Consider the following 22584-nt stretch of genomic DNA (forward strand, 5'->3'; position numbering starts at 1 on the left):
GACCACTGAAACTTTCTTTCTAGATATTCGTGCAATCGTTTTCAAAAAGGGGATGGATATTATGAAAGAAGCAGAGACAAGGTTTACCTGTCTGCTGTAAACTTGTTTAGCTGTAAACTATGTTGTAAAAAATATATTGGTGAATTTGTGGATAAGATTCGTTGAACCTTTTGCAATTTTCATCTCACACTTGATTGCCAAAATGCAGATTAATTGCAGTTGTTCGAGTTTTTGTATCTTATTTGTCTCGACACCTAAATGTCTATATATATTATATATATTGTATATATTATATTATTAAAAAATCGATTAATCAGATAATACGAGAATTTTCATAAAGTTAGATGACAGAAAGAAATAACGATGAACGTACAATTTTAAATTGAAACCGGTCATTTGACCAGACCTGGTAAAGCTGGTGTTAAATTCAAACTTCGAAGAAACGATATTTCATATGCATTAAACAATCTAATATTTTTTAGAAGAGACTTCTGTTTTGTATATTCGTGGTAAAAGATTGAACATAGGAAATCTAATTAAGGTACGTGATATTGTACGAAAATAAAATGTTAAATTAGTACGTGATGAACGTGCTGTTACGATATATGTAATGCGATGCTATACTCGAGGAATTGAAAGTTTCTCCAAAATAATTCTACCGTTTTACTTCCCACGTAACGCATATTTCTCGACACAAACGGCGATTGTCGACGCTATACTATACGAGCACGCATAAAACATTTGTCTCTTGATATCGCGAAGCCAAGCCAAGAGCTTCCATTCTTACGGCAGGTGCATGATTCAAAGGGGTGGTATATGTGTGGAACAGGCGATGTACAAGGTGATTCAGGTAACTTGACGTTCGAAACGACGCGAAGACCGCGATAAACCTGTAAAAAGGAAACTTTGCAAGCTTAAAGAAACCACCAGAATATCGATAAAAGTTGCCAGCCGGGATAAATTAATTAACGTTTCGTTGAAATATTCATTGCTCGTCCACAGGACGAGGTCCTTCCTTGCAAATTTAATATTCGTAACACGCGTAGGGTGTTGGGTTGTTGAGTATAATCGCAGGTATAATTAGCTACGGCGCGAGGAATTTTTAATTTCTTAATAATACTTTTTTTTTTAAAGTCAACGAGCAAAGAATGTCGTGGCGATAAAGTGAACGAAGCCTGGGAATTTTGAAGCTTCGACTTTTCTTCGAATTATTTTGAATATTTTAGACGACGCTTAAAATTTAATACTCATTTATATTCAATATTTATTTTATTTTGGAGGTTTCGACAGGAATTTTCTTTCGACGATGATATCTACTTTAACATGTATTTAAATATATTCCTATTCGTTGTGTCAAACCAAAAACGTCTAATTAATATTTAATCCTTTCTTTATTATCAAACAAATCTCTAGTTATGTAGGGCTGATACGATATCGATCCTATAAAGAGAATTACTTGGTTATATAAAAAAGAACATGTAAGTTTCCGATACGTTGAAATCATCTGCGGCCATTCTGAGCGCGTTACAACGATCTGAAAGAGATGATTCTAGATACGGAAACAGTATAAGAGTAGTTTCGTGTCTTGGTAACAGATGTTCGTTATCACTTGGAGGTCATCGGCGCAGCAGTCTCGGAGACACGAGATTGCCGATTCTCCTACTATTTTTTCGAAAATGTGTGTGTAGATACAAAGTTAATAGCGCAAGCAAACGTAATAAAAGCACTCGCGGATGATGTAATTAAATTGTTTACGGTTTCGTGTTGCTTCCAGATTATGAAATTGTAGAAACTGATTTTTGAGAAATTTCCTCACGGCAAATGGTTCAACGTAAAAGACAAGCGCGTGACAAATACGAATCGTCTCTTGGAAGAAACGAAAAAAGCAAGAATATTTGCAGTCGTATCGCGCGAAATTTTATTTGTCCCGCGTCTTCCTCGCGCCTTTGTTGTAATTATTCGTGGATTTCTCTGACGATGATTGCAACTCCTCGTCGAAGGGTGTCCAATCGGTGCGTGGAATATCGATACTTTTTCGCGCGATCGAACCGCGTTACGGATCGTTCGTCACAGAACGAGAAGCAGGCGGAATTTTTCTGGACATGAATAACTTTGCAATAGGATAGCGACGGCGTGCGTCGAGGTATTATTCGCTCTTTTGGGGTAGAAATATTCCCGGTCGAAGGGAAAATGTCGGTTGGAAATGATGCGGATGCAAGTGGAATTTTATAGGCAGAAAGGATCTTCTTAGCTTTTTTTTTTTAGTAAGTTCGTTTGAGAGGCTGAAAATTATGACAATAATGAAATGGCTTCGCAAGATAACACAAAATAACAGCAATGTTCCAATCTTCTCCGCCAAACTACTAATAAAAGAGATCGAGTTAAACTATTCATTGACTATTAATTGGACACACAAGACTAACGCACGATTTTCTATTACAAAGGGAAGCTTCTCCGTGTGAACTGTGCGACCTATCACGTACAGAGCGACACAGGATTCTAAAACGTACAAAATTAGACAAACCACGCACACGGATTCAAAATTCCCAAGGAACACAAGGAAATACTCAGTTCGGGACGAAGTAAAGAAAACTTCCCAGGATTTAGCAAATTTAACAGACGTATGAGACGAGATCAAGATATAAGCAAAACCGTTGCTAATCACCGTGTTGTCAATCCAACACGTTATGAAATACAGTAAGAAGAAAAGTACGTAGATATTCTTGGAAATAGGAAAAGGAGAATGTAGCGGAATTGACGTTCGGAATGGCTTAAAAACGCAAGTAGAATGAATTTAATATAAAATGTTATCCGCGTATATAAATAAATAAATAAATAAAAAAATATATAAATATACGTATTTATACAACGAAGAAAAAGGTGACAAGGTCATTAATAGCTCGAAATCTGGAAATAGTACATTTAGGTATACGCCACGATCATTCGAATCGATCACGAATCACGGATAATAGTGCGAGTGTAATCTCACCCCAGTTCGGATATGAATCATAGACCGCGACGAAGATAGATGAGAATGAAGACGACTGTTATATCTGACACAGGAAGACAGGAATCTTCGTCGTAGCCGTCACTTGTTCCCTGTCGCACAATGCTGAAATAGTATCCCAAGCGCACTATTCCATTGTTGCGCACCCTCGGCGAACACTATTCCATTGTTACGAGCCAGATAAAATGGCAACGTGAACATATACGGACGAAAATAGGCTTGGCAGCCAGGAAAACATACTATGCCTCTTGTCATCTACGAATCCTCGTTATTCGTCTTTATTATCAATATCTACTGCGTGCTTTTTCTTCTTCCGATGGGTTTTAGATCGAATTTTGATGGTTTTTATACCAAAATCAGACTTTATTTGGGTCAGGAATTTCTCGCATGATAAAACTAATAATCGTTAATGAAATTTTGCAAGTCACGAATTACAAATTATCAATGGTGTAATAAATTCTATTTCGTAACAGTAACAAGTTTTGACACACGCAAGGGAAAATTTATAAGTGAAATTACAATTAAAATTTTAATATTGTCAAAAATGTGCAATGAAAAGTACGAAATACTTAATGATAACCAACAATTTGTCATTTGTCAATACATTAATATTATTAATTAGTAAATTATTGTATAAAAGTGTTCGAACCGTAAATTCGCGAGCATTTTCTCGTGATTGTTAAAAAGAATCGGTCTCATAAAAATCATTTTACGCAGATGAATCATACAATATATTTCGTAGTAAATACATTTTTAATTAAAATAAATGCTAACTTTTTAGCTTTCTCTCGATGTATTGTACACAGAAATACGCACGAATTCACAGACCGATCTGATACGCGTCCTACTTTAAATAGTCAAATCAGAATCGCCGCAGCTAAATACCAACTACAAAATTAGGACCTGCTCCAATACTTTACGCAACAAACGTTCAACCATTTCAATTAATCACTTTATCACTCGATCTTGCCAAACTTCAGTCGCTTCTACAAATCAAAGCACGAGCAAACAAATTTTTCGATTTCGCGCGTTTCACTCGAATAAATTCGACGCTAGCATTAGACAGATTTGTAACCACTCGCATTAATATTCTCATCGCTCGATCTTTCCAAACTTCACTCCAAACTTCAACCAACCGCGGAAATTGAAACACGAGCAACCAAATTTTTAAATTTCGCGCGCTTCACTCGAATAAATTCGACTCGAGTATTAGGCAGATTTCTAACCACTCGCATTAATATTCTTATCGCTCGATCTTTCCAAACTTCACCCCAAACTTCAACCAACCGCGGAAATTGAAANCACGAGCAACCAAATTTTTAAATTTCGCGCGTTTCACTCGAATAAATTCGACTCGAGTATTAGGCAGATTTCTAACCACTCGTATTAATATTCTTATCGCTCGATCTTTCCAAACTTCACTCCAAACTTCAACCAACCGCGGAAATTGAAACACGAGCAACCAAATTTTTAAATTTCGCGCGTTTCACTCGAATAAATTTGACTCGAGTATTAGGCAGATTTCTAACCACTCGCACTAATATTCTCATAGCTCGATATTTTAAGAAGGAAATCGAAGCACGGAACGACCAAATTTTCCGAAATATTTCGATTCTATTCGCGATTCGTTTTACCGATGCGTCGCGTGCTAAACATCGAACATGACACGTGATACAGCGACAGCCGTGCAATAACAGATTAGCGATAGGCGTACGACGAACGTAATCGCGTCGTCGTAAGAGAAATACATCTGGGCCTGTTGTTAGGTTCGAGCACGGCCATGGCGGTAGGCGGCGCGACCCTGGTGCATTGCGGAGGACCTGGAGGGGAGGACAGACCGGCCCACCTTGCCATTCCCTCGGGAGCCCTGGCACCCTCGTTGAACGCCGCTCTTGGATCGAGCCTAAATTCCAGCCTGAATTCCAGCCTAAATTCCACGCTGGGCAGCATCGGTGCGGCGGCGAGCGCGGCAACCGCCGCCACGGCCGCGGCCACAGCCGCATGGCCGCCAACCTTATGGCAGTACCCCGCGGCGGCCGCGGCTGCTGCAGCTGCAGCTGCAGGTGAGGCCAAATCCCCTTCTCTCTTTTTGTCGTTTTTACCAATTTTTCCCGTTCGATGATAAATATGTTTCTCGGATCGTCTTTTAATTGTTAGTGAATGGGATAGTGCATGTTTCATTGAAACACATGGGAATGTATGATTCTATCGAAAAGTTAACCCTTTCGCTAGATGATCGGTGGGTACGAGTGCCGCTTATAGGCGGCGATCACTTGACGATCGGCACCCCATACATCAGTCATACATCAGTGCCATCTGTAGTCATTAGTATATTTTTTCGTTACCGACAGAGCATTTTCTGTAAATTTTATTGATATATTGGATTAATCGCTTCTTAAAAGTTACTTATTGTTGAAACAACATCGAAACATTTCACGAAATATATTTCATATATTCAAACGAAAAGGTTAAAGGAGATACGTTACGCTTTCTTCCTTTCTGCCCTTCTCGGAAAATTATCTTTTTATGGGTAAATATATTTTTTCGCGTTATCTGCCAGTATATGACGTTTCTGAAGTAAATAGTAACATCTAGAGATAAATATATCGATCCTTATTTATAGATCTCTAATCAATGTGGAGTCAAAGAAGAGTAAGAAGCGGACGTGGGTATATCAGCAGCGTGTTTACAATTTTCAGATAGTTGACTACTTTTTCGGCAGGACCTTTAACACTTACCCAACCGAATAGGAAGATCCCTACATGACCGAACGGGGAGATATCCCTTTTTGATCTTTGGAACGTATTTTCTCTCTTTGTTGTTATTATTATTTATGTTTACATGGAACTGTTCCTAATTAATTGCGTCATTTTCTTTGCCTTTATAAAGTAAAGTATATAATAGAATACACGAAATTAGTGGTGCTAAAATTAATTAAAAAGTCACACTATCAGTTATGACTAAAATAAAATTATAATCGAACGATATCATATTCTAAAAAAATATTAAAATGCATTATGAATTTTTAGTTTCACGTTCAAGTCGTCTTATTTATATTTAGACATCTTTAATGTTTTTAATTTTACCTATATTTCTTATACTTTTAGTATATACTTTCAATTCGATGTTTTGCATAAACAATATGCAAAATCGTTAAACAGAATCATCACCGCAAAATATTTAAATAATTTTTACATTTCTTTGTTTGTAAGTAGTGAATGTTTAAACCTAGATACTTGGAAAAATGTACAGTACAAAGGAAAATAGACATCTTAGTCGTAAACAGGATGAGTCATAAGAACCCATAAACTTAGACTATATTATATCTTAAACCCATTAGTCGCGCGGTTTATTTTTCGTGTCTAACTTGTCTCGCTGTACGAATCCTTAGACTGTCGTCCTTACACATTCCATTTCTTATCATATTTAGCACATTCTATTTCTAAAAATGTTAATTTTTATTTCCACGAATCTATATCCGCAATAGTACTTTACGCACTATTAATTTCACCGTGAAACATTTGTTGATAAAAATAGACTAGAAATAGCAGAGTTTAGCTAGGTACATTCTTTTAATGTTTTTTTTATTAAACTCAATTGCTTAAGATCGATCTACTGTTATCTTAAAAAATAGTCATCGAATAATCAAGCATCATGTACATGTATATAACATAATATATATAACATCATGTATAGCAGAGAATCTATAAAAATGCTCGCGTTCGAACTGTGCGTAATTGGAAGTAAAGGGGAAAGTAAAAAGCTTGCCGTTTGTCGAATTTATCGTGTGCAGTACCGACGCGGAGTTTTGCCCAGATTCCACGAATTAGCAACGTTACAACCGACCTGCTCGTTTTTCTTTTTCGGTTAATTCTCCGGCGGACGCGTGGCGCAATAAATCATTCCAGTAATCGGATATCTATTTACAAACCGGTGACCGTCATTTAGTTAAGCCGTGCAAATACTTTCGGTACTCGATGCTGGCGTTACATCGCGTTCGTTGAACGCGTCGCACCTGGCGTGAGAATATTTTCGAAAAAGTCGCCGCCATTAATTTCGTTTATTCGAGCGATACAAAAGCAACCATTGCAAAGTCGAAAAAGGAAAGTTTTTTTTTCAGAGGTATTTTCTACTCTCTTGAATCGCATTTTTAACATCACGATCAGAACGATCAAGATTAATCAAACTAGATCAAAATATCAAAGTAAAATCAACTTCTCCACTTTATTATATCACTACACGATCGATGTTTAATCCTAAAAAAAAAAGAAAGTATTATCAAATGTATAAACGAATAATACAAATTTTTCAATCCAAGTTGTTCGATCAAAATATTCGTCGTTGCCTTCTATTACTTTCAACCATCTTTCAGGCAAGTGATGAATTCCGTCACGCAAAAATCCAATCGTCAAGTCATTTTTCTATCTCATTCGCTAATTGGAAGTAGATATACTGGATATGACGTGCTCTATCGAACCGAACGGATAATAGTTCGAAGGAGTAATGTCTAGTGAATAAGCTAGTTATTGCAAGATGTATTTCAACAATTTATAAAAACGTTATAATTAAAATTAAAAACATAATGTTTTTTGTCGTAGAGACAGTGCATGGTCTAGAGTTATAGAAAAGAACAACAGATAGTTTGAAAATCTTGCGGTATTTGTTTTTTAAAACGAACTTTGAACCTAATGCATATTTACTTTCATATGAGCATTTATCATAACGAATAAATTCTGGCAAATTTAAAATAGTGTTTGCAACATCATTTTCAATTTATCGTGTTGATCAAATAATTTATATTTATACTTAATTGTGTTTTGTACATTTTGTACATTTTTAGTTTGCCTTTGTGTTCTGTTGTGTTTTTACGTTTATTTTGAAGGATCGTTGTGTCTGGATTAGATACTGATTGCTGTCATATTCTTTGATTGAACGTTCGCGATGGATTTATAAAATGGCGAGGCTTTTGGAAATTCAATTAAACTCCCAGTTTCCAAATCCGAATATGTAGTATTAATTGTTTCAAATATCTTTTCTTGTCTTATTGCTTTTATTAGTGAGCAGCATGATATTGAATTTAGCTGGTACTTCGATTCATCATTCAATTGGATTTTTAAATTAATGTAGGTAATCTCTTAAATTCATACGTTTAATTAGAATTAGAAGATCTAGAGAATATACGATTCTTTATTGAACAGATTTTTCTAAAAAAAAACGCCATGTTGCTAATTTTTTCAAACATTGATCTCTCAATAAATTTTTAATCTTCTAATTCGAAATTCATCAAAAATAATATTCATCGATGTTTACCGAATAATTCGCGTATCTATAAAATTATTTTTCAAAATTGCTTTTTAAATTATATTTTATATCATCGATAATATGTATCACTTCGCAAACAAATCGATTAATAACAAATATCGTTTCTTGGAATTAAATACGAAATAGAAATCGAAGTTTCGACAAGGTTTCGTTCAAACATAAACATTTTCGAACAGGGTCGAGGGGGATTTCGGGTGGAATTTCGGAAGCCTAGCCGACCTGCCGCTGTGACCGAGTGGCATTTATCCCAATAACGAGCGTCTATAGTCGCTTTACCTGAGCATTCGCGTGCCATTTAAATCATTCACGATGTTCTGCATTCAAATTGTCGATTTTCTACTCTTTGCTCGTCGTTTATTTCGACCGGCTGTCGATTTTCTTGATCACGATTGAAGAGACGCGAAAAATCCTTCGGGCGCGTTTCGCGTCTGGTAAAAAATGGTTTTTAATTTGGCCCGACAGCGAAGTATCGGGAAATCCTTCGCAGAGGAAAGATTTGAAATTTGCGGGCAATATGGAATACGAGAATGGAAACGCTGTTGCAGAGATTTTATCGTAGACGGTATAAAAACGAATGAGATTTCCCATTTGAACGAAGAGTGCGAGTTGTTCGAATCTTTTTTCCCCCGCTATATTTCCTTTTCGTAGAAATTTGTTTTATACACCTTTGTATCGCACGAAAATTAAGATCTTCAATGAAATTATCGAATATGCAAGAGATAGAAGAGTAATTATAAAAAATTGCAATTGGGGAATTTTTGTATTTCACGCGGATCATTCACGCGGTTCATTCAAATTGGATACTGAATCAAAGAGAATTTTTGTTCACGTAATAAAGGCTTTGCGTTTGATAAATTTTTCGCGTTTGTATTAAATTATATTAAATTATGAATTTTTTTTTTAGCGAGATACTATATTGCAATTTCTTTCGAAATTTAAAATTTAAAAGTCAATGTTAATTAGGATTAATTAAATGAAAATTTAACAAAAGTAAATTTCATTAGAATAGAGATATCTTATCTTTAGGAAATTCATAATATTAAACTTGACATTTTAATTTCAATTCATTAATTTTGTAATTCACTAAATTATGTTACAGCGATGCCAATGGAACCAGTTGGTTTTCCCCAAATGGGTGTTGGCCTCCAAGGTGGTTTACAGCTGGTTAGAGATCCAAGTTCAGGCCACCTTCTTCTTATCCATGCTGCCGGTATGTTAGATGGAAATTATACATTAAATACAATGTAACAATTGACATAAGGATAATTGAGTACACGTATGAATGTTAAAAAGAGTTTCTCGAATAATTTAACACGAGGCTTTTAACACACTTGATTAAAGATCTTTTGAAAAATTATAAAATTTCTAAATTTATTTCTATAAAATTTAATCGATTCTAAAAACGCATAAAGCCAAAAATACCAATTAAACGTCATATCATAATTCCTTTCCTCTAGAGAAATTAATCTTTTCCAAAAAGTTGTTATTCAACGATTTTAATCAATGATTCTACATCGAAGTTTTAACTTTTAACTCGTAATTCGGACTGTGAATATTATATAACTGTTGCACAGGAATTATTAATTATTTTAAGTACATTAAAGGAACTTGAGCCACTGTTGCATTTATTTAAAAATAGCGTTCGGCTCACATTATCGGAGAATAAATGAATTATAATTCACTGTCATTGATTTCCAATTACTTTTCAAATAGAAGCTAGAAATTATTTACTTAAAACCTTAAAATTACTTTCGTTTAGTGAAGGATTTTTTAAGCCATAAATTAGGAGCTTTGTTTGTATAGAAAATGACAGATGCCTATGACATCGTCAAATGTGATGCGTGAAACTAAAATACGCGTGTAATACACAAGCCCCTTCTACGTTTTTCTTTTTTCTTTTCCGTTCGCACATCTATTTCTATGAAGAAAACTCTTTCGCGTGTAAACCACAAGTAAATAATTTTGCATAGATTCCTCTTTCGTCTAACATGTGCTTTTAACCAACTTGTATAATTACTATGAATTTTCTTTGCGAATTTATTTCTATATTATATCTTATAATTTAAATATCTTATAATTTAAGTTTATATTCTATATTAAATTTAAAAACTATATCAATATTTCTGAGAATTACGATCGATACTCTGAAAATGTTTTGTTGCTTCGCAAGCGAAGTAATTTTGAATGTTGGAAGAAAAATTCTGTGGATGCAGAATGGCACGTGAATATTTACTTGTTTCTATCGGATATTGAATACGTTTGTAAATTGATAACAACAAATAGTTATATATATATATATTAAAATATAACAAAATACATAATACAAATAAAAAATATATAGTATAAATATAAAATAAGATATAAAATATATATAAAATAATTAACAAAAATATGTATTAACAATTTCTGTTTTATATTATTTTATTGAATTATGTGTGATCCATTTCGTTCTATTTCTATTATTATATTCATGCATAATTCAATAAACTAATATAAAATAACGACAAATGAAGACTGATAATTTTACAAAGTTTTATAATGGTACAACTGAAAGTTTTCGCCAATTTGTGGCTTAACCTTGTCCATTAGTATCACTTATCCCTTGCGTTGTTCCGGAATAGTAATTTCTATCTGAGGGATTTCAACCGAGAAATTTCAACATATGTGCCTTTGTTTCCTTCGTTTTCACGTTAGGAAATTCATATGAAAAAATCTCTTACCGCCTGAGAATAAAGGGAGAATACATTAATGTCAAATGTATTTTAGTCTTTGTTGAAAATCATACTAATGATATTTGTTCAAAATCAGTAGGAGAAATAGAAAAATTAGTTTTTCTTTTATAAATATAAATACTGCATTCTCGATTATTCAGAAGAAAATTTCTAATATCGAAACACAAAACTAAACAATAATCACAAGATGCTTAGCGTCTGTCAGGAGGATTATTTGCTTCAAAACAAATGAGCTAGTATAACATCAATGAAATAACATTCTAATATTATCCTAAGCATTTATATTTATTCAGCTGTTGAAAATATGTAATATTCGCTCGTTATGGTTTACACTCCTAATGATTATTATGGCTTTAGTGTGAAAAGCCTCGGTACCAAATTATACGGAACATAATAAAATATTAAAACCATTCTGCAGCTAAATTTAACTATTTACACGACGATATATTAAATATATTAAAACAGATACAAAGCAAGTTCATATACGATAAATAATTTCGAAGTTTCGGAATATCGTTTTAAATGTCAACTAGGGAAATATAAAAATTCTATCCTAAAAAACATATATCAACGGAATATTTCTGAAAAAAGAACATGAAATTTTCTGTTCGCAGAACAAATGCAACAAGCCGTGGTGTGGCCAAATTATTCGAATCACAATAACGGAAACGTCGCGCCACCGCCTCTCCTTCTTCCTCCTCCGCCGCCTTCGCTTCAACTTCTTAGCGACATTGGAGGCGCAAGGCTAGTTCTTACGGAAAGTAAGAGGAAACAGCAAAGCACTTTGCCTATCGTGAAAATAGAGGCGGATTGCGGCACCAGCCCTACGACCATAATCAGTAAGCAATATGATTTTTAAAGTGAACTAATTATTTTCTAATTAAATTATTGACGGCATTGAATGAGGAAAAAATCATTAGTAATTCTTTCCTGTTCATTGTTATTGTTATAGAATATAAACAATTCTAAAGCCGCATGCGAGTAGACACGTGCCTATTAAAAAAATTCCAGAAAATCTTTCTGCTATGAAGATAATTAAAATAGATCAACTGTTTAAACAGTAACGAAAAATACATTCTCGGATGATAATTAAAACTAAATCCTTTACTGGAAAAATACATTTACGTGTATTACGTACGAACTATCGTACATATATAATTTAAATATTTCTTATATAAATATTAATCAAAATACTAGCAAAAATACACGTATCCAAAGGAGATCGTATCATAATCAGCTAACAACATTTGCATGCAAAGATTCATCGATCGTATGGCTTGCTAGATAACATGGAAATTCTAAATCCCACAGCGTCGACAGAATCAACGAAGGCGTTGCAGACCGTAACTTCGATGACTGGAACTCTTGTACCAGATGCACCCCTGGTGACCACGCTACACTATTACCCACATGCGCCTGCATTAGTTCAAATCAGCCAGGCCGAACCAACACACTGCAGATCTCAAGTAAGTCCTCTGCTTTTTTCCTGTTTCCGCTTCTGTTCGTCGCTTTTCCTCCTTCCATTTTATTCAATTCGTTTCCCTATTGTCGTTATACTCTATTGCTTTTTCCGCATCTACGACAGCATACGAAAGTATTGGAACACTGATAGAAATCTTTTACGAATATATTACATCCGTTACACGAAACATTTTGAAATTTCATTGGCACGATTTTCAGACTTGAGAATCGAGTCTCTGAATTAGCACGTGATTAACGATCTTACAAATCGATTTAATTACTCTTTCTAAATAATTACTCTTTTCTCTATTGTTTTGTCTATCTCTGATTTTACCCTTTGTCCGTCCGTTTGGAAAATGAGCGTCTCTCATAATGGTTATCCGTAAAAAGAAGAAAGTCGTTTTGTCCGTGAAACAAAGAAAATCCATGAAACTCTAGCGTGTTTGCATCTATATAAATGTTTTCTATGGTAAATGATGAAATACTTTCGTTAGCCGACACATGTTTGTAAATCGTACGTCGAATCGAGCATAGTGATAAGAGAGAAAAGCAAACGTAGAGGAGAGACGACAGTAATTATGCCAAGCTCAGGGTGTGGTCCAACCGTTCGCATAATGCGGAAACGTTGTGGCACATTGTATTAATCATGCGCAAACCTATTTGCATCGCTATCTGCATAGATATTACTAACCAGTTCGTTGTTGACCCTGCAATTTCTGGAACGTTGAACGTTTCCCGTTGGTTCGCCCGACGCGGTCTTTGGTTTGCTTTTCGCTGGCCATTTATCTGTTACCATTTCTATGCTTTTCTATTTTATTATCTTTCTTTCGAATCGACGTTTTATTTTATATTTTGATATTTTTCGATTTTTTATGTGATTTATATAGCGGAAGAATATGGCTATATGGCGCGTGGTATAGTCACTCGCATAATTTTTAATTTTCTTGATCCTGAATAATTACGAGATTTCGATGATACGTATAGAAATCGATAGATTTATATATAACATTTCAATGGACAGAAATTACCATTGAAACAAAAAAAATAACAATTATTGCCTGTAAAATTCCGATTAAAAATTGTTTTTTTAATAAAAAAAAAAATAATCTCTGTTAAAGGTTACTCTTGAATAAGGAGTAAAATTTCTTGTTTAGAAGTTTTTTGCTTTCTTATTTTCGTCTATATAGACTATCTAAAAATGACACATAATGCGATATTTGTACCAATATTATCATCTTCTAATAATATTATTCTCATTTATAACCACCTTAAACATTTGATTTAATAGCAAATATAATTATAACAGAGTTTGCGTTTGTTTGATTTTACTGAATTTTAAAATAAAAAGCACGTATCTATTAATGTGAAATTTCATCCATGATGTTTCAACGCGTTCTTTTTTAGTACATTTAATTGATAGAATTAAAGGTTTCATAGGTAAGTGTTAAAATTTTTAATTAATTTAAAATCAGGAACATTGCATAATTAATCTCTCTTCCAAAGATTCTTCAAATTTCGTACATGTCACAGAACAGCAACAAAAATATTTTTTTCCTTCTTCCAATTTCTTTCTCGTGTCTTTCCTCGAGTACATTCGAGGTCTAATCTCAGAACTTTGTTTTTCCTTCGATGATTCATGTCTGAAGGGCGTTAATCCTTTATGAGTACAGAAGCATAATCTGTCGTTTATTTACCAGAAAGTTTATTGCTCCTTGTTTACAACCTGTTTCCTTGCGACGTTGTACTTTTCCTAAGCACAGTTTCAAAAAGTTTCTCAGTTGCGGACTACGATACAGTTTATCTCTCCTTTTTCTCTCGTTTCTTTTCTATCTTATTGTTCTTCTTTCGTTTTACGTTAGTTAGCATTCAACGCAATATTTCAATTTTATTTTGATTGATGAAACTCTCAACTGTAGTAGGAGATTGAATTTTTTATTAACATAATGAGCAACAATAATGGTCGAATATAGATTAAGAACACGCACAAATATTTATGTTATTTCCAATATCGTTACTAATTACGTTCCTTGCTCTGAATCTCTCGTAATTAATAATCTTCGTCGTGTATTGAAATTGCTGTTCAAAATGCGATATCATGTACAGAATATATATCGCAGATATCGAATGTAAACATATGAATATCAATTCTGTACTTGATACAGAATAATAACAAACCAATAAAAAAAAATATAGAATTCTCCCGTTTGATCTAATATCATAATATTAAAATATGTATTTTTAATATCTACTTAAATTTTAGATAATTTACTATCTAATATTTCCAATTTTTACAAATATTACTGTATCATATCAATGTCATAAAACATTTTCTTCGTGCAAATGAAAGAAAAACCAAATAAGCTTTTTTTGAATTACTTTAATTACGTATCACATACTACTTATTTCACATTTTGTTTATTATTTATAATTGCATCAAACGCGTGCATGGTATTTTAGGTACTTTTTAGTAGTCTGTGTATCAAAATTTTGTAACCTTCAAATTTTTCGCCAAAATTTATAACAAAAAACTAATTATCGAAACGCTTCTTTCTCATTAGCATTACGTTTTCTGACATAATTAGAAGTAAAAGCTGTATTAAAACGCTCTATATATCTATCAATATTACCTACTCGCACGTTGAAATCATTTTTCTATACGTACATCAATATAAATTATTACACCAGATAAATATTAAATATTAAATATTGCATTAATCCTTTGAGTGCTGAACACACCGCGTAGAAAGAATCCGCGAGTAACGGTTGCAGTCGTCGAGGACGGGCTATTTTTTTAAGCAAATTTAAATAGAATAAATAATGTAAATTGCATTTATTGATTTCACTCTTGTAACATTTTTTTTTTGGACTTTGAACAACTCGGAAATTCCCGAAAATATTTCTTACATATTATTAGTTAGCATGGTAATTTCCCATTGGTGCCTAAGATTCGTAATTCTCCGCCCAGAATTTCCCCACTACCGCAATAGTTCACTTGTTAGGGATAGAAAAATTTTGGTAGGGATATACCTACTAGATTCAGTTCTAACATAGTCGTAGCAAGAGTGTACGGAGTGCAAGGAAATATTATACGCTATCGCAACCCTCGCGGTGTGTCAAGTGTACTTTTCAGCAGTCGTACAGAAGGTAAATCAACTTTCATTCTTCTGTTGTTCATTGCCGTTCGCTAAGAAATACTCGTGTATCGTTCATGTGCTAATTAAAGAATCTCGCGCGCGAGTGAGGTGAAGAAAAGCGATAAACGCGTATGTATGTGCCCTTAGTACGCGCGGCTAGTGTTCGCCGGTAGCATATAGACGTTCATAGCACTCAAAGGGTTAAATTGCATATTTATCTCGGTGTAATACGCTTCTATTTGCAATTGCAAAGATTTTATTGATCTTGATCGGTTGTAGCGATCGAATTAAAATTATATCTTGTAACGTTTAAATTTTTTTCCAAAATTTATATCAAATAACTAATTATCGAAACGCTTCTTTCTCATTGGCATTACCTTTTTTTAATATAATTAGAAGTAAAAGCTGAATTAAAACGTTTTATATATCTATCACTATTATTTACTCGCACGTTGAAATTATTTTGCTATATTTGCATCAATATAAATTATTACAGCAGATAAATATTAAATATTAAATATTAAATATTAAATATTAAATATTGCATTAATCCTTTGAGTGCTGAATACACCGCGTAGAAGGAATCCGCGAGTAACGGTTGCAATCGTCGAGGACGGGCTATTTTTTTAAACAAATTTAAATAAAATAAATAATATAAATTGCATTTATTGATTTCACTCTTGTAACATTTTTTTTTTGGACTTTGAACAACTCGGAAATTCCCGAAAATATTTCTTACATATTATTAGTTAGCATGGTAATTTCCCATTGGTGCCTAAGATTCGTAATTCTCCGCCCAGAATTTCCCCACTACCGCAATAGTTCACTTGTTAGGGATAGAAAAATTTTCGTAGGGATATACCTGCTAGATTCAGTTCTGACGTAGTCGTAGCAAGAGTGTACGGAGTGCAAGGAAATATTATACGCTATCGCAAACCTCGCGGTGTGTCAAGTGTACTTTTCAGCAGTCGTACAGAAGGTAAATCAACTTTCATTCTTCTGTTGTTCATTCCCGTTCGCTAAGAAATACTCGTGTATCGTTCATATGCTAATTAAAGAATCTCGCGCGCGGGTGAGGTGAAGAAAAGCGATAAACGCGTATGTATGTGCCCTTAGTACGCGCGGCTAGTGTTCGCCGGTAGCATATAGACGTTCATAGCACTCAAAGGGTTAAATTGCATATTTATCTCGGTGTAATACGCTTCTATTTGCAATTGCAAAGATTTTATTGATCTTGATCGGTTGTAGCGATCGAATTAAAATTATATCTTGTAACGTTTAAATTTTTTTCCGAAATTTATATCAAATAACTAATTATCGAAACGCTTCTTTCTCATTGGCATTACCTTTTTTTAATATAATTAGAAGTAAAAGCTGAATTAAAACGTTTTATATATCTATCACTATTATTTACTCGCACGTTGAAATTATTTTGCTATATTTGCATCAATATAAATTATTACAGCAGATAAATATTAAATATTAAATATTAAATATTAAATATTGCATTAATCCTTTGAGTGCTGAATACACCGCGTAGAAGGAATCCGCGAGTAACGGTTGCAATCGTCGAGGACGGGCTATTTTTTTAAACAAATTTAAATAAAATAAATAATATAAATTGCATTTATTGATTTCACTCTTGTAACATTTTTTTTTTGGACTTTGAACGACTCGGAAATTCCCGAAAATATTTCTTACATATTATTAGTTAGCATGGTAATTTCCCATTGGTGCCTAAGATTCGTAATTCTCCGCCCAGAATTTCCCCACTACCGCAATAGTTCACTTGTTAGGGATAGAAAAATTTTCGTAGGGATATACCTGCTAGATTCAGTTCTGACGTAGTCGTAGCAAGAGTGTACGGAGTGCAAGGAAATATTATACGCTATCGCAACCCTCGCGGTGTGTCAAGTGTACTTTTCAGCAGTCGTACAGAAGGTAAATCAACTTTCATTCTTCTGTTGTTCATTGCCGTTCGCTAAGAAATACTCGTGTATCGTTCATGTGCTAATTAAAGAATCTCGCGCGCGGGTGAGGTGAAGAAAAGCGATAAACGCGTATGTATGTGCCCTTAGTACGCGCGGCTAGTGTTCGCCGGTAGCATATAGACGTTCATAGCACTCAAGGGGTTAAATTGCATATTTATCTCGGTGTAATACGCTTCTATTTGCAATTGCAAAGATTTTATTGATCTTGATCAGTTGTAGCGATCGAATTAAAATTATATCTTGTAACGTTTAAATTTTTTTCCAAAATTTATATCAAATAACTAATTATCGAAACGCTTCTTTCTCATTGGCATTACCTTTTTTTTAATATAATTAGAAGTAAAAGCTGAATTAAAACGTTTTATATATCTATCACTATTATTTACTCGCACGTTGAAATTATTTTGCTATATTTGCATCAATATAAATTATTACAGCAGATAAATATTAAATATTAAATATTAAATATTAAATATTAGATATTAAATATTAAATATTAAATATTAAACATTAAATATTAAATATTAAATATTAAATATTAAATATTAAATATTGCATTAATCCTTTGAGTGCTGAACACACCGCGTAGAAAGAATCCGCGAGTAACGGTTGCAATCGTCGAGGACGGGCTATTTTTTTAAACAAATTTAAATAAAATAAATAATATAAATTGCATTTATTGATTGCACTCTTGTAACATTTTTTTGGACTTTGTACGACTCGGAAATTCCCGAAAATATTTCTTACATATTATTAGTTAGCATGGTAATTTCCCATTGGTGCCTAAGATTCGTAATTCTCCGCCTAGAATTTCCCCACTACCGCAATAGTTCACTTGTTAGGGATAGAAAAATTTTCGTAGGGATATACCTGCTAGATTCAGTTCTGACATAGTCGTAGCAAGAGTGTACGGAGTGTAAGGAAATATTATACGCTATCGCAACCCTCGCGGTGTGTCAAGTGTACTTTTCACCAGTCGTACAGAAGGTAAATCAACTTTCATTCTTCTGTTGTTCATTGCCGTTCGCTAAGAAATACTCGTGTATCGTTCATATGCTAAATAAAGAATCTCGCGCGCGGGTGAGGTGAAGAACAGTTATAAACGCGTATATATGTACCCTCAGTACGCGCGGCTAGTGTTCGCCGGTAGCATATAGACGTTCATAGCACTCAAAGGGTTAAATTGCATATTTATCTCGGTGTAATACGCTTCTATTTGCAATTGCAAAGATTTTATTGATCTTGATCGGTTGTAGCGATCGAATTAAAATTATATCTTGTAACGTTTAAATTTTTTTCCAAAATTTATATCAAATAACTAATTATCGAAACGCTTCTTTCTCATTGGCATTACCTTTTTTTTAATATAATTAGAAGTAAAAGCTGAATTAAAACGTTTTATATATCTATCACTATTATTTACTCGCACGTTGAAATTATTTTGCTATATTTGCATCAATATAAATTATTACAGCAGATAAATATTAAATATTAAATATTAAATATTAGACATTAAATATTAAATATTAAATATTAAATATTAAATATTGCATTAATCCTTTGAGTGCTGAACACACCGCGTAGAAAGAATCATCCGCGAGTAACGGTTGCAATCGTCGAGGACGGGCTATTTTTTTAAACAAATTTAAATAAAATAAATAATATAAATTGCATTTATTGATTGCACTCTTGTAACATTTTTTTGGACTTTGTACGACTCGGAAATTTCCGACAATATTTCTTACATATTATTAGTTAGCATGGTAATTTCCCATTGGTGCCTAAGATTCGTAATTCTCCGCCTAGAATTTCCCCACTACCGTAATAGTTCACTTGTTAGGGATAGAAAAATTTTCGTAGGGATATACCTGCTAGATTCAGTTCTGACGTAGTCGTAGCAAGAGTGTACGGAGTGCAAGGAAATATTATACGCTATCGCAACCCTCGCGGTGTGTCAAGTGTACTTTTCAGCAGTCGTACAGAAGGTAAATCAACTTTCATTCTTCTGTTGTTCATTGCCGTTCGCTAAGAAATACTCGTGTATCGTTCATGTGCTAATTAAAGAATCTCGCGCGCGGGTGAGGTGAAGAACAGTCATAAACGCGTATGTATGTACCCTCAGTACGCGCGGCTAGTGTTCGCCGGTAGCATATAGACGTTCATAGCACTCAAAGGGTGAAATTGCATATTTATCTCGGTGTAATACTCTTCTATTTGCAGTTGCAACGATTTCATTGATCTTGATCGGATGTGGCGATCGAATTGAAATTATATCTTGTAACGTTTAAATTTTTCTCCAATATTTATATCAAATAACTAATTATCGAAACGTTTCTTTCTCATTAGCGTTACTTTTTTTTAATATAATTAGAAGTAAAAGCTGAATTAAAACGTTTTATATATCTATCAGTATTATTTACTCGCACGTTGAAATTATTTTGCTATATTTACATAAATATAAATTATTACAGCAGATAAATATTAAATATTGCATTAATTCTTTGAGTGTTGAATACATCGCGTAGAAAGAATCCGCGAGTAACGGTTGCAATCGAGGACGGGCTAGTTTTTAAAATAAATTAAAATAAAATAAATAATATAAATTGCATTTATTGATTGCACTCTTGTAACATTCTTTTGGACTTTGAACGTCTCGAAAATTTCCGACAGTATTTCTTACAGATTATTAGTTAGCATGGTAATTTCCCATTGGTGCCTAAGATTCGTACGAACGTACGTAAACGAATTTTCATTTTTCTGTTGTTTATATATACATTTATATATTCATTACATATATATACGTTTATCAATTTTCTCCTCTTATTCTCTTCTATATATTTATATATATATTTATATATTTATATATATATATATACACATATATATACGTTTTTCAATTTTCTCCTCTTATTCTCGTGTATGTGTTCTTAGTCTACACGCATAGTCTCCGCTAAGCGCGTCCATAGCACTCAAAGGGTTATATTGCATAGTTATATCTTTGTGATACGGTTCTGTTTGCAATTGTAACAATTTCAATGATCTTGATCGATTGTAGCAATCGAATAGAAGCTATATCAAGCCAGTAATAGATTTCAGAAAATTCGTTATTTTCGGTTATCAAATCTCGACCATTTCATTTAACGCTTTGCATACGAAACGATGCTATGGACTTTCGCTTTTGATTCTTTCTGTTGTAATATCGCAACGCATTGCAGCAAATTTTAACAAAGTTGGACGATATTAGTTCTCGTCGCGCAAATGTCTCGAGAAAATGAAATTATAAGTGCATTGCCTAATGTTTACAAACGTATATAATATCCATTCTAATGGCCAAGAAATATACATTTAATCAGTACCGTATACTACGTTCAAATATCAATTCAATCAACGATCCCTAAAGATTCAAATGGCGGTTGAAAACCCCCAAAGTAGTCAATTCGAGGCAGTTATCCGGAATTGTTGACCCAGTTCGATTTCCTAGCTTGGTCCAACTTTGTCGAAATTCACCGTTTCCTAACTCACCAATATTTGATCTTGAAATATCCTGCGCGTTGCAGCGAAATTCGTTTCTGTCGAAGGCGACCTCACCGGTCTCGTGTTTAACGCCGCCACCAGAGGTGACAACGATCCACGCGATCGAGCAAGCGGAAGTAGCGCCGATAGTAGGCGTACAAGACGCATCGAATCAGACAGACACACCAGAATCCGAGGATCAGGAGCAATCCTTGATCGAGGCATCCGTTAAACAGGAGCAAAGTTTGAGTCCCTGTCAACTACAGAACTCGGCTAACCTAACCACTACCACTACCAATTTGACGAATTTGACCAACTTCGAGATCGTTGCTGCGTCACCGGAGAAGGTGTGCAACGTCGTTCGAATAACCACCACAACAACAACCGTAAATCCAGCGGTTTGTAGCATAGTGGGTAAAGTGGACAAAGCAGAAAATACTGTCATCAACATGGCAGATTGCCCGAAATATTCTATCACGAAGGAGTGTAGAAGCGTGACGTCGATCGATAGAACGATCGAACACGTGGTTACACGGCAAATTGATCGGGAACATGATGATAGAAATCATATAGAGGAGGAAGGCGAACAACAGTTTGCCGAGGATAGGATATCATGCCGAGATGTGAGAACTGGGCCGAGAATTATTGAAATAACCGAAGAAAATTGCGATAGTTTTCATGAGAATTTGGAATTCTTTGGTCGAAGACGAGATCATTCCTTGGATAAACTTAGAGACAGGAAACAGAATTACGCGCAGGAAACTGCGGATGCTGAACAGCAGAAAGAGGTGGATACAAAGATTGCCGATGAAAAGTGCGAAGTAAGAATCAAAGAATTTTCTGTTTTTTCTTTTTCCACGTTAAGCAAAGACGTTAATTTGCCGCGAATTTTTTTTGGAGATCGACATGTTTCGCGTTGTAACGTCTTGTTTTTCTTTATGAGGAGTAATCTCTTTGATTATAATGATAATGCACGTTTAATATGAAATTTTATGCAATGAGTGTTATTTAATTTTCGTTATCGTTGATTTATTAGAAGAGTGGCATAACTAAGAAAACCATATTTTTCGGGAAATTTTTTTTTTTTTTATAGAAAATTTGAAGTAAAAGATGTTCAATTATACAATTATTTAGTAATCAACAATTCTTCTTCTTTTTCTTCTGCGCTTCACTTTATTTTAGATTAATAATACTTTTGATAATATTTTACATTATTAAATGATTTTTAGCTTTCGAGGGTCACTAACAAAATATTATTTATATACGCGTATGTGACGTATTTCTTGTTAGATATAAAGTAAAAACAATAATATAGAATAATACATTATATCTGAAAATTGAACGTTTTTAACACGTCACTTGTTTAGTAATTCGTTTATATGTTATTATATTAACAAAACAGTAACATCGACATATAGAGAAAC

The 22584-nt window shown here is 33.8% G+C and overlaps 1 protein-coding gene across 9 annotated transcripts in view; it reads left to right on the forward strand.

Annotated features, from left to right (window-relative positions):
- The window catches only part of LOC122569776, a 348929-nt gene that overhangs the window by 308689 nt on the left and 17656 nt on the right, over nt 1-22584 (forward strand). For 6 of the 9 annotated variants that reach the window (XM_043731353.1, XM_043731355.1, XM_043731354.1 and 3 more), the window contains 5 exons: nt 4774-5070; nt 9429-9539; nt 11676-11900; nt 12373-12527; nt 21205-21981. In XM_043731353.1, the coding sequence (XP_043587288.1) occupies nt 4774-5070; nt 9429-9539; nt 11676-11900; nt 12373-12527; nt 21205-21981 (1565 nt within the window). The remainder of the gene's footprint in view (nt 1-4773; nt 5071-9428; nt 9540-11675; nt 11901-12372; nt 12528-21204; nt 21982-22584) is intronic. The other 3 variants (XM_043731357.1, XM_043731358.1, XM_043731360.1) reach the window with 2 other exon arrangements.

Source organism: Bombus pyrosoma, linkage group LG7, assembly GCF_014825855.1.
Source record: "Bombus pyrosoma isolate SC7728 linkage group LG7, ASM1482585v1, whole genome shotgun sequence".
Classification (NCBI taxonomy): domain Eukaryota; kingdom Metazoa; phylum Arthropoda; class Insecta; order Hymenoptera; family Apidae; genus Bombus; species Bombus pyrosoma.